The following is a 13,033-nucleotide window of genomic DNA, read 5'->3' as shown; positions in this document are numbered from 1 at the left end:
TGTTGTCATCACGTCGGCCAACTCCTGCTGCAACATCCACTATATCCACTCTACTGTAGGTTAGCGTTTGGCAAACCTAGACCGGAGGGTCTGGGTCTACTACTCTAGGGGTGCAAGACACATGTCGCTGCTGCACGCTGTGATTGGCTGTGACTCACGTTCCTGCTTCTGTGCTGCTGGGGCCGTGTGGCGGGAGCGCCCCAGTGTGCGTCTTTAGGGCAGGCCCTGGAGAGTGGAGGGGGCGTTTGGGTGGCGGCAAAGCGGCGGTGGGGAGCTCTTTCTCCGGACCTATGTCTCTGCCAAGTCTTGGTTAATAAGCGAGAGCGAACAAATAACCTGTCTGTCCCGGAGTGACAAGAAACTTTCGCTAGTAGGCAGTAGACGGACGATAGACAATGACTTTGGCCTGTACTGTCGATACTGGCACCGATACGCACAGTAGAGTCGGTTCCAGCGGCAGCGCATATCGTACAGCGGCGATTTAGCGAGAAGCACAGCTCCTTTGAGCCGTTCTTAGCCGACATGTGCAAACATATGTACAGCTGTATTGGACCAACCAACCGACGAAGCCGGTTGCTACTCCAGAATAGGTACGTAACCGCCAAGCCGTCTGCAAGTACTGTACTTGTACGATACAACGTACTTGCACTTGTACAGCTCCCGACTGTGTTTGACCGGGGTCTTGTGAGGTGTTTTAGATTGACGAGATTGACGAGAGACTGCGAAACAAAGGACCGTCGAAAAAGGACCGCCAAAAAAAGACCGCCAAAAAAGACCGATCGGAAAAGTCGGGCGATTCTGACACGCATGCAGTAGCGTATGCTCTGACACTTAGGTCCGCAATCCGATCTATCGCTCACCTGCCTTAGCTCCATTTCGCTAACCTCGTCGAGCCGTCGACTCAAGCTCTCATTCTACAGCTCCATAGTCCTGCAAACCTAGACCCGGCCAACATTGCCTGGCATGCTGCAGCGCGAGTCTAAGCGAGTGACAAGAGATGACTACGAGTCAGGGATGGTGTGTACAGTATTTCTGTCCTATGGCCTCACTTCTGCTGGAGGTGTCATTGGGCTCGCAATCGAGTTCCGGGTCATGTCAAATCTCGCCATGCCTATCTCGACAGTCACGCGACCAGTGGTCACAGCGTTGCTTTCAGCTCCACCCCATCAAGACCCGTATCCACTCTCCCTCAGTCCACTCTCGGTACCATCTATAGCCAATACACGGCTCTAACGCACCATGGGACGCTCTTTGCCCAAACGTTCACAAGCCAAGCGCTCGAACGCCAAACGCTCAAACGCTCAAACGGCGCTTCTATAGTGCCTACCAATGAGCCAAGCAACGGTACCTAGCAGGACCCCTATATCAAGAGCTTGAGAGAGCTTCGCTATTACTGGTAGCGATGCCGGTGCGACAAGTCGTATGCAGCATCATCCCGTCATGTCCCCGGTTTTTGCTCGTTTTGGTCACACTACCAACTTATACGAGAGAGAGAGAGGTTCCATCGTCATGTTCCATCTCCATGTTCCATCTCCATGCTCCATCTGTCCTTCCCTTGCGCCCTTCAGCCTTCGGCTCGTTTGGGACGCTCCGCTTTGCGTTTTGGGGTCAATGATAGATGGTGAAGCTAATGCAGCGCTTGGGTTCAAAGAGGCAAAAAAGAGTGGGAAGCGCAAAGTCAAGGCTGTGCAACGGCAGTATGTTCGACGTGCAAAGACACCAGACAAGACTCCACTAATGGGTATGCGCAGGTGGTCCGTCGCGGCTTTTCTCCTTGTTTTCTGTTTTTGCGCCTGTTTTGGTCGTACTACTGGTTTGGTGGTTTTTTTTTTTTTTTTTTCATCATTTTTTTTCTTCCTTCTTTTACTCTTCTCAATTTACCATTTCATTTCTCTTTTTTCACATCGTCTATATCTCTACCCCCCTCCCCTTTGTTTCGCTTCCTGGAACGCCAAACTCTGGCTTTCGCTTTTTCGCTTGTCCTCCCCCAGAAGTATCTTTCAATTCAAAAGTGTTTGCAGCGGAGTGCAGCTCGGCTTTCTTCATCTACACGCGACCGACTGATTCATCCTCGTCTTTTCTCGCCCCCAAATCGGCCCCTCGCCCTCATCACTGTCGCCCTCCACAAGCTAACGCGCACCGTTCTCAGTCCTGCCACTACGCCCTCAAACCTAGTCACAGTGTAAACGATATTGTATTGACGAGACCAATACAGCACCAGTTGCAGTGAAACACAACGACACAGACACAAACGACACAGACGCAAACGACACAGACGCAAACGACACAGACGCAAACGACACAGACACAGACTCACACGAAGTTCCCTCCCAACGACGTCCAGTCTTCTCCTACGCCGTCTCTCAACATGTCCGAATTGGAACACCCCGATTACGCCAACCAGATGGCGGAAATGAACTCGTTTCTCAACCTGCACACCAACAGCCCCGACCATCACCAGCTCGGCGACGCCTCGGCGGCCCTCAAACGCCAGACCCACAGTTACCCGAACTCGGTGTCGCCCTCGTCGCCCTCCGTGCACTCCATGTCCCTGGTAGGAACCCCCAAGATGAACTACGACGACATGGCTTTCCAGAAGGGACAGCAAACACAAAACCAACAGCAGGGCCAGACCCAGGGCCAAGGTCAGCAGCAGCAGCAGCAGCATCATCAACATCAGCAACAGGGCCACCCACAACACCAAAACCAACACCAATCACATCACAACGGGACCGGGCAACACAACAATCCCCACAACGGCGGCCGGTTTGAAGACTACTCCTTCTGGAACGACTTTATCGACGATGACCGCAACTCGCCGGCCGCAACCACCACCCATAACTCCCACGTTAGCCCAACAACCACACTGCCGTCACAGGCCAAGCCCCAGACCCACCGGTCGCCAGCAAACCTGACTCCTCCAGGCCAGCCGCCACAAAAGTACAGTGGTAATGGGGGAAACAACGGCTCCAACGGAAACAATGCGAGATACCCGTTTGAAATGAAGGTACCTGGAATCACCCCTAACGAGATCTTCCACTCGCCGCTGTCGGAGCCCATGGACCCCCAGAACCAGAACCTGGCCAACGTCTACGACGATGGATCTTTCACGCCGCTGGTATCCCCAGCAGTATCGTCCTTTGATCCTCCCATGAGTGGCCACTCGCTCAATTTCGCCATGCCGAATGCCTTCCTGTCCCTGGAGCCCTCAGATGGACACCCTGGTGTCATGATGCAGCAGCAGCAACAGCAGTATGACGATAAGAAGGGCGGATCGGCATCTGCACCCTCTTCGGCAACGCGAAAAAGAAACTCTGTGGCCGGACGAGCTGCTGCTCCTCGAGGAGGAAAGGCTCGGTCCGGAAGAGCCACTCCAGTCGGAGGCACCCCCGTGATGGGTCCTCAATCTGGAGCATCATCCGTGGCTGGCCGGGTGGCCAAAATGTCGCCGATGACCCGACCCACCGGTCGAGCAAGTGCCCGGGCAGGATCTCTTTCAGGCCCCAACTCCGTGGGAGGTTCTCCATTGGTGAACCCTTTGGTGTCTGCTTCCGGAAACAAAGACTCGTGGTCCTCAGACAGCATTTCACCCGAGTCGTTGCCGGACATTGTCATGCCACCTCCGCAAACCCGGTCGTCGGTTTCGTCGTCGTCTTCTTCGGGTCACATGAAACCGGCCACTCCCTCAACTCTAATGGACCTCCCTAAGGGCCAGAACGAGGACATTGATATGAAGGACGCCAACAGCGCGCTGGAGGACGCCATCCGAGTGACTCGTAACCTGACTTCTTCGCGGTCGTCTGTTTCACTGGCGTCCACCGGTGCCACTCCTCTCATGAGCGACGCCAACATCTCGCCAAACACAAACATCAGTAGTGTCTCGTCGACACCTCAGATTGCTGCCAAGAAACAACAGCAGCAGCATAGTGGCAAGAAGGGCAGCATCAGTGGTAGCAGCAATGGAGGCAGCAGCAGTGGAGGAAACGGCCCTGGTAGCAGTAAGATTGCGCCCCAGCCTCCTTCGCGACGATCCTCTTCCGTGTCTGCCTCGCCAGCACTCATGCCCAAGATCTCTCCTCAAATCAAGCCCATGATGTCCGAGGGCTCGTCCCTGGACTACCAGACGCTTCTGGCGACAAAGTCCAACTATCAGAACATTGTTGAGGGCAAGCACAACGCTCTGGGACTCCAATATCCTGAGCATCTGAGTGTGAACATTGCCTCCAAACGCACTTCGCACAAGCTGGCGGAACAAGGCCGACGAAACCGAATCAACAACGCGCTTGCCGATCTCGGAAAGTTGCTTGTGCCCGAGTCGGCGTCTACATCTAAGGCCAACACCGTCGAGAACGCCATTGACTACATTCGCAAACTCAAGACGGAGCTGGTCGAGGTGACCACCAAAGCCGATCGTCTGCAGGCATTCCTTCAGGCCAAGGGTCTGTCCGACGAGTTCGAAGCGACCATGGGGGTGTTGGTCAAGGAGGAGGATAAGAACTGGCAAGGCGCTGAATCCTAGGGGGGAAGCCGAGGCTGACACCTAGCTAGCGCCAGAGATGCAGCATGCAGCCAGGTATTGGTATTTATATTTATTACAGTAATGGAGAGAAAAAATACGAGTGTGGTGTAGACAGTTCATCAGCGCATAACGTACAGCAGATAGTACATACAATGCAGAGGGATGATACGGATACTAGAAGGGAACTGAATTACTGCACTCTTTTTGATCAACTTGATATCTGCCTGTGGTGTATCTCTTTTTCATTTATTCTAACATCTGTTCACCATTTGGGTGTATCCTTGTTTAGTTCGCTTGTTGGCTCTTTATGGGAGTTGGTTCATTTTGGGGCTCTAAAAAAAGGTGGAGGTTTGAGAGAGGGTTGGTTCTGTAGCTGATGTAACAGAATTCAGAAAATATCTTTTTTTGTACTAATAATATTCTCTTCTGTCGAAGATTCAAGATTTTTTAACAAGTACCGTTTGTTAGCAACTTTGTGGGTCTGTACTTGACCACAAGGTGATAGTTTTGATATTGATCCTTTCAGTATACACCTAGTCACGACCGCTCCCTACCGCTCCCATTATAAATGATATGCTATTGATCTATGTATGCTAACGTTCTTTTTCTGATGCTTTCCCCCCTACTGTCGGAACAACTCCGGGTCAATAGAGTCCTTGGTAAAGTTGACCTCTTCATTGGACGAGTACTCCATATCATGTCCGCCAGCCAGAATCGAATGAGACAGGGCAGGCGACACGTAGGCCGAGGACATGGCACTGAGCGGCAACGAATCAAATGGAGCGTACTCCACAGCCTCATTGAGCTGCTGTAGTGGAGCAGGAGACCCGATGGATCCCGGAGTGGGAGTCTGGGTAGGGTATGAAGTCACACTGATAGGGCTGGTGTGTTGGATGGGTTGGTATGAGTTGCCATACATGTGCATAGGGCTCTCGGAGTGTGCACGCTGCGGCACCTGAATGATGGGGCTGTGCAGTGGGCTATTGTACGAGGAGTTGGACTGTCCTCGGGGGGCGTTTCTGCGCAGTCCAGGAGTAGGATAATGCAGGTTTTTGTACATGTTCTGAGAGGTAGTGTTAACAGGTTCAACCTCAGGCGTCTCTCCACGAAGGTATGCAAGATGGATTTTGATGTGGGCGTCTGGGGAGGCCTGGTAGCACTCTGCCGGCCACTCGGTGCGGTGTTCGTCGCTCATGTGGTCTCGGACCTCGGTGAGAATGTGAGATCCAAACGGACAAACGGCGCAGTTGGTGGCATGGTTGGCAGCAACGTGGCGGTCGAGATCGTACTTACGGTTGAACCGATGCATACAAGTCTCGACCACGCAAGGGATGGTTCGAGAGTCCGAGTAGCCGGCTCCGGTGATTTTGTCGACGATGCTGGCAGCGGTGTTTGTGGGTTTGGAGACCTCTCGCCGTTGTCGTTTGGCTGGGCGTTCGCTAGGCAACTGGTACTCCTCTTCCCCAGACTTGCCCTCCAGACTCGTTCGCTCTGAACGGCCTTTTCGCGTCAGCTTTTCGGGCTTTTCAAAGTACGGAATGATCTCGGGTGTAATGTCGTACTCAGCCACCGACTCAAACATGTCGCGAACAGGGGCCTTGTTGTGCGACACGTAGTGTTTGGCATACAGGTCCTTGTCGAAGAATTGGTGACCACATGACTCTTCAGGGCACGTCCAGAGTTGCCGCACGTAGCCTGGAGTCCGGTGGCCGCCTCTGTAGAGAACAGACAGACCGTGCACGCTCTTCTCATGCTCGTACATGGACTGCACGTCGTCAAAGATGCCTTCGCAATGGTGACACAGCCACCGGTTGTGCGCCTTTGAAACATGCTTCTGCAGCTTGATCCACTGTGAGGCCACCTCTTCGCACTCGTCATGCGGACACTTGTACTGCGGCGTTTGGTTGTGGTCCCGTTCCCAGTGGTATTGCATCTGTCTTTCGGAGCCAATAGCGCGTCCACATTCGGGATAGGTACACTGGTGCTTCCAGGTGGCGTGGTCGGCCACACAGTGCTCCAGCAGCTGCACCTCGGTGCGACACTGCTTGGAGCAGTCTTGGTGTGGGCAGTGTTTTATCGACTTGTGGGTCACCTCATGACGCAGCAGGTGCTGGCGCGTGTTGAACCCCTTGGCGCAAAACGAGCAGTGGTATCGTTTGGCCACCGTGTGACTGTTTGTGTGGGCTTTGAGATGCGAGCGGCGGAAGAAGCCCTTGCCACAGCCCTCATAAGTGCACACAAAGCACCGCTCGTTGTAATGGGACCGTAGATGTTGTTTTAGGAGCGATGGCCGGCTGTATGCCTTGTCACAGCCCTCTTCGGGGCAGACGTGAGCCAGGGTCCGTTTGACGGTGGTTTTTTCCTTGGGCACATTGCCGTTCCACGCATCGCCGTACGTCTCTCCACGGGTCGGGAAAAACAGACCCTTGCGTTCTGGCACTCGTTTGGGGTTGCCATGGGCGTCCTTCACCTCAATCCACTCGGAGGACACCGGCGACGACGCCGAAGACGCCGCGGACGTTGGCCGGGACGGAAGGTCATAGTGCGTGATGCCATCTGGAGTATCCGACAATTCTGCTTCGTGAAACATGCTCTTAGAGCTGACTCTCGAGAGAACAAGAGGTGGATCGCTATATATGTAGGGGGAAGAAAAAAATCCTGTATCAAAACTTTATTTGGCTGAGTGGGGGTAGAGGGTCCTGTAGATAACGCTCTGGGGGATACATTCAAATTTTGAAAAGTGCAGATTATTCAGATTTGAGCCGCTATTTACTGCGATACAAATACATCTTTCGCATAGCTTCTATCGTCTTCCTCGTGGACACTCATCCTTCCCCCCCCAAGCAAGAAAAAAATAAAGGCGTTAACTTTCATTTTTCCCAACGGTACCTCGTTTTTTTTGGATGGCCCAAGGTACGTTCCAGAAGAGCCGAATCGCCACCAACGAGTCTGAAAATGGAGCTGTGACCAAATTGAGACATTTGAAACAATTTCACGTGACCAAAATGATCCCTCCATGTCCCCCTACTCCCGGAATTCCTCAAAATCACTTTGCGTCACGGTACATAAGACATGCATCTGTCGAAAAATATATTTAGCTGGGTCAGGGTGGTGTACGGGAGCAGTGACCATGCCGCTGGTACTGTACCTACTGTTGTGAAACGGTAATGGAGTTGGCGAGCACTACCGGTAGCGGCGAAGTGGGTAAAATGTACGCCCTGTGTCTTTAACTAGCCAATCAGAGCGTTCATAAAAAGGAAAGTCCACTGGATTTGCCACAAGCCATGCCTTTCTAGTTGCCATTGTAACACCCTCACGCTCTCTCTCGCACTCCGCTCGCCACCTTACATCCTGTATCCTGTAGCATACATTTGACAGCGTCTGTGCAAACCAAATACGAATGACATGAATGCCTGCAGGAGACGCAAGTGGGCCCAGAGTGAGCCACCGGGGCCTATCATATGTCCTACGAGTCATTACAAGGTCTCATAGCGGATTGGGTGGTGGTTGCGGAGCCTGTTGATTACTTGGGCGTTAGTTGGAAGACAGTAGGCTGATGATGAAGATTCTGGTGATATAGAGATGCCGCAAGGATGAAAAGTGGGTTTGTGGACTATCAGAGAGAGACAAATGGAATTATTCCCGAAAACTCCACCTGCTATATACAATTTTCACGAGATTTCGTTATCGTGGATAGCACTTAGATGCAACAACTACACGACATTGTGTGACAGTAGAAGTGAAAAATTCTACAAGTATCAGTACTGATACTCTGATAATCTACAAGTATCGGTACTAGTACATACTGTACTCTGATAACCTCTCCGTGTACAGTCATATCATCAAAATGTATACGCAGTCACAGTCCCTCATATTGAAACGGGCAGTAGCTCGCAACACAGCATTGTATGTGACAATGAGGGAGGATAACTACACCAAGCAAGTGAGGAGATCACCCTGATTCACATGGTAGTATTAATATCCAAAACATGGGGTACCTGGGACGAGTAGAGTGGCTCACAGGTGTGTTTCTACCCGAAACTGGTTGGACACCGAGGTGAAATCGTGAATAGTTGAGATACAAGGTAACAAAAGACGGGAACAGATTATTCAGACCCGGTTAGGTTGGTTTGACTGCTGGAATTTCGGATATGCAATTCTCAACGCCGTTCAGATCAACCCTCTTGTTACGCTGGCAGGTTATGAAGGGAGAGAAGAACAGATTGTCAACACATTACGTGATCAGATATCATCATCATCTCAGACATAGTGAGCATATTTAAATCGTCTGTATTGGTTGTATATCAGTTACTAACATACAACCAACAAGCACGAGTACATACTGTACTGTACTTGCAGTCGTAACCTGCTCAGATACTCCTAGATGTTTCAACTAAAGTTCTAACAAAGTATCAATGTCTTTCCCACAAACCAGCATCAACATATCAACTTTTTTTGTATTGCAAGAGAGTCATTTTAATTCATATTAACACTTCTCAAAGCTGTATAATTCAAATGGAATAAATACTAAGCATCTACCATTACTGTAACATTGTATTTGAACCTCCAGCTGACTTTTGATCTTAACAAATCTCCAAGTAATCTTTCCCATAATCCAAACCTCGCGCAGTAAGTAATCAAAAAACAAGACGACAGAACGTTCATCCGGAACACACAAGGTGCCAACAACCCACATCTCTGAAGTCGCGAGACTGTTTCTCTTCGGCGGTCCCCGCCTCCCCGGGCCAAATACTTCTGGCTCCTCCTCCATTGCAGCTTAGTCATATTGAACTTTGATTGTTTTTTTTTTTGACTGGGAGTACATCAAACCTTGCGTGGAAAAACCATCATCACCACATTTCAGTACCACACTTGATCATCATGTCTGATTACGGTGGAGACGAGGAAGCGTGAGTAGGGGTAAGGAGCGCCAGGAGGGATCACGTGCGTTTTATGGGGACGAACACGTGACTCGCGTCGTCCGATTACGTCCACAACATGGCCCAGCACCCAGCGCCCAGACTAACACAGATTCAACGACAACTTTGAAAACGCCTACGAGGAGGAGTTTGAGGAGCACGTTTCGGATGTGGAGGAGAACGGCGAGGAGGTGAAGACGGACGTGGCCGAGGACGGACGTCAGATCGTCAACGGAGAGGGCGTGGAGAACTTTGAAAAGGCTGTGCGACGAAAGACGGTCCGAGAACTGGCCATCCCTCGAGAAGAGCGAACTACCACCCCATACATGACCAAGTACGAGCGGGCCCGAGTGCTGGGTACACGAGCGCTGCAAATCTCCATGAACGCGCCCATTCTCGTGGACATTGAGAACGCCACGGACCCTCTGCAGATCGCCATGAAGGAGCTGCAGCAGAAGAAGATTCCTCTGGTGATTCGAAGGTACCTGCCCGACGGCTCCTTCGAAGACTGGGGATGCGACGAGTTGATTGTCGATCAGTAAGTAATTGTAAGATAGCATAGATGGTTTGGAAAATGGAATGTGTCCTGTAGAGTACTGGTCGCCGTACATAGGTGCATGATCATGATATTGTATCACGTAATGTATCTCAGTAAAACGTCCGGGGGCCTTTCTCTCTTGGACTCGTTCATCTGTGATGGTTATAATCGATGTCCCTTACATCCAGCTGATTCATCCATCTGGTGCATCCATTTGAGCTGAGACTGCTGCTCGTTTGTCCTTTACGATGGCCATACAATATAATACATTTTCTACCTCTAACCGTTTTACTAGTAGCAGTCCCTTCCTTCTACTCTCCGTAAATCCAAAACTGACAGAAAATGACAAAGTCAAGGAACAGAGTGCCAATGGCTCCAAGCAGCCACGAGGCGTTGATGATGAGATACTGCCGGCTGGTATCTTTGAGCAAAATGGAAGCCACAGCAGTGAGGTTGCCGAGACAGGCAAACAGGAAGAACATGAAGGAGATACCCTCGCACGACTTTCGCTCGTAGTTGAGCACAATCTGAGGCACCCGAGAGCCCAGGTAGAAGGCAGCACATAGCCAGCCGAAAAACTGACCCAGCATGTTCATCTCCAAAGGATCGTCGTGGGGCTTCTCGGGCTTACCGTCCTTGTGGTTGTTGGACGAGAAGACGTAGCCCAGAATGCCGGCAGCGATGACGGTGGCCACCATCAGCAGACGGTAGAAGATGACCTTGGCTCGCGGCACGGGTTCGGTCACGGGAGCAGGACGGGGCTCGGCATCGTGGCTGGGATCGGCCTCAAGAAGAGGTGTGGCGGGAGACAGGTGCTTGAGATCAACCATCTTGTTTCTGTGTGTGTACACCAGACATTGCAAGAGCAGCAGAATGTCGGCCAGGGTGTAGTAGATGGCGAGGATGATCATGGTGGGGATGATCTTTTGGAGGATGGCTCCGAGCACATTGAAGATGTCTCCAATGAGCCAGATGACGACGAAGGAGAGAGACAGTCCTTCTGACGATTGTCGTTTGAACTAGGTTAGTGGGAACGACAACGACTGCTTGTGGTCATGGTGGAAGCAGGTCTACAGGTTAGGGGATGACTGACAACAGCGTCACATCTGGTACCGGTTTCTATCCAAGTCCGCAAAAGTCCGAAACTGAAATCTTGCAACTGGAGCTCATAAGTCAACGTCACTTTTCTCGTGATTCATACCATAATCACTCCACGGATCTTGGATATCAGCTATTGCAAAGTAACTTGTCGGCGTATCGAAATAACCCCATTCGTTGATATCCCCCTGCCACTCTGTCTGCATCACTCCCGGTATCTCCGATACTCACATTCTCATAAATCTGGGGCGTGAAAACAATGATCCAGCAGGCGATGGAAATGCATCTGTGTTAGTATGATAGCAGTTCTAAAGACACCAGGTCGGTCGATTTCCCCTCTCTAACTCACCCCATAATGCCGCTGAGGGCTGATGAGTCTAGGCCATGAATTGGAGGTTGTACTGCGGTGTACACGGCGTCCATATCGAGTCGTCGTGTGCGTGTCTGTGGTTGTGGAGAGACAGATTCCAGCTGCGATGACTGAATGTGCAGACGCTAAATAAGGTTGGCATTATACGGGAAAAAAAGGGAAAATTTCGCTAAAGCAATTTTAACGATCTCGAAGAGGGAGGTCAGGAAGGGAGTGGTGGAATAGTGGGCAGATAGAAGGAGCAGTTTTGTAGATAGAAAGAGCCGTTTTGTGGCGTTTGGAGAGAGAGCGGTTTCACGAGAGGTTTATCTATATATCACGACCGTCTCCGCCCACTCTCATCAACTCGTCGGTGCATGTTTGCTGCTCAAAGTTGGAGTTAAAGCGCCGTCTTTCTGACTACAGTACAACCACATCAAGTACAAGTACTGGTATGTACTGTGTGTACTATGACTACATCATCGTACCTACAGCAGCTCCATGTGTAAGGCAGATGATTAGTGTACATGCGCGTGATCAGTGATGGTCTGTTTCCGGACTCTTGTTTCAAACCTGCACTATACTATCAAATTAGTCGAAGTGTTAGTTGAAGAAAAATGTCCATGGAGAATTGTTATGTCCGCTGCGGAGATACTATTAGTATAACAATAGTAGAATGATGGTGGGTATACTTATCGATAGCTATAGGTTTGAAAAAGACGGACTTCTCTTAGATCCAAGTTTTTGTAGCAGAAATATCCCCTGTTGTCGACATTATAGTCCTCCTTAGATATGCAATCATAGTTGAGTTATTAGTTGGCTTTCTCGACAATTCTCTAGATACTGACCATGTTAGTGGATCGGGTCAAATGTCATCTAGGCACTTTATGAAGTTTCAAGAACGTAGAACAAGATATATTCGGCACTGTAGAGATATTCGGCAAGTGTCAGCGTACGCAGACGGATGGAAGTTTACTTATAACGTCATCTTCTCAACTGACAGACCACGCAACTGCTGGCGTTGATTTCTCACATGCTCGGAGTTAGTCTCATCTGTGGGAGCTAACTCCGGCAGCACTCTGAAGAGCACCAACAGAGCCGTGGCAATAGTCATTGTGGGTATTCATCATGTCTTCCATAATCTGATACCTCATCTTGCAAATATATCACTCAGCATGTTCATATTCGGGGTTTCAACAGTTCGAGAACAGCATCAAAATACTTCGTAGAGTAAGAAGGAGAGCCGAGTATCAGAAGTGTTGTTTACAGAACGTGTTCTGTTTCGAGCCGAGAATCAGAAGCTGTTGTTTACAGAAAGTGTTTCATTATTGTCCGTTATAATCACACTCGCGCATCATCAATTGATGTTTCCCCCCAGCTGTTACCAAACACACTGTAGTTGAATACAGTACGTACAGTACATACTGTAGATGTTGTCGGAGTAAATACTGTAAGTCGTGCTCTCAGTTGGACTCGTACAATTGGAAGAGTCCTATAGTAAGAATAACTACTACAACGGTTCATTCACAGTATCTTTCAAACACCTAACAGAAAGATCGAACATACCTCTTTATACCCTCAATATTGTTGGTCTGGACGCATGTTAGTAC

The 13,033-nt window shown here is 50.3% G+C and overlaps 6 protein-coding genes across 6 annotated transcripts; 3 read left to right on the top strand and 3 right to left on the bottom strand.

Moving 5' to 3' along the window:
- Nucleotides 1-104: 104 nt before the first annotated feature.
- YALI1_F07762g (uncharacterized protein) lies at nucleotides 105-875 on the bottom strand (the record flags this gene model as incomplete). The annotated part of the gene is made up of 1 exon (XM_068283268.1): nucleotides 105-875. One exon carries the CDS (start codon nucleotides 873-875, stop codon nucleotides 105-107), a length of 771 nt encoding a protein of 256 aa, XP_068139369.1.
- A 547-nt stretch (nucleotides 876-1,422) lies between these two features.
- YALI1_F07756g (uncharacterized protein) lies at nucleotides 1,423-2,064 on the top strand (the record flags this gene model as incomplete). Its single annotated transcript, XM_068283267.1, has 1 exon — nucleotides 1,423-2,064. One exon carries the CDS (start codon nucleotides 1,423-1,425, stop codon nucleotides 2,062-2,064), a length of 642 nt encoding a protein of 213 aa, XP_068139368.1.
- A 304-nt stretch (nucleotides 2,065-2,368) lies between these two features.
- On the top strand, nucleotides 2,369-4,519 carry YALI1_F07747g (uncharacterized protein; the record flags this gene model as incomplete). Its single annotated transcript, XM_505019.3, has 1 exon — nucleotides 2,369-4,519. The coding sequence occupies one exon, from the start codon at nucleotides 2,369-2,371 to the stop codon at nucleotides 4,517-4,519; it is 2,151 nt and encodes a 716-aa protein (XP_505019.3).
- Nucleotides 4,520-5,141: 622 nt separating this feature from the next.
- On the bottom strand, nucleotides 5,142-7,109 carry YALI1_F07699g (uncharacterized protein; the record flags this gene model as incomplete). The annotated part of the gene is made up of 1 exon (XM_505018.2): nucleotides 5,142-7,109. The coding sequence occupies one exon, from the start codon at nucleotides 7,107-7,109 to the stop codon at nucleotides 5,142-5,144; it is 1,968 nt and encodes a 655-aa protein (XP_505018.2).
- A 2,291-nt stretch (nucleotides 7,110-9,400) lies between these two features.
- YALI1_F07675g (uncharacterized protein) lies at nucleotides 9,401-9,980 on the top strand (the record flags this gene model as incomplete). The annotated part of the gene is made up of 2 exons (XM_505017.3): nucleotides 9,401-9,429; nucleotides 9,551-9,980. The coding sequence occupies 2 exons, from the start codon at nucleotides 9,401-9,403 to the stop codon at nucleotides 9,978-9,980; spliced, it is 459 nt and encodes a 152-aa protein (XP_505017.1).
- Nucleotides 9,981-10,287: 307 nt separating this feature from the next.
- Nucleotides 10,288-11,497, bottom strand: YALI1_F07655g (uncharacterized protein; the record flags this gene model as incomplete). Its single annotated transcript, XM_505016.1, has 3 exons — nucleotides 10,288-10,995; nucleotides 11,306-11,360; nucleotides 11,424-11,497. The coding sequence occupies 3 exons, from the start codon at nucleotides 11,495-11,497 to the stop codon at nucleotides 10,288-10,290; spliced, it is 837 nt and encodes a 278-aa protein (XP_505016.1).
- Between the last annotated feature and the right edge of the window lie 1,536 nt (nucleotides 11,498-13,033).

This window comes from Yarrowia lipolytica, chromosome 1F (genome assembly GCF_001761485.1).
Source record: "Yarrowia lipolytica chromosome 1F, complete sequence".
Taxonomy (NCBI): Eukaryota; Fungi; Ascomycota; class Dipodascomycetes; order Dipodascales; genus Yarrowia; species Yarrowia lipolytica.
This window is presented reverse-complemented; position numbering and strand designations above follow the sequence as displayed.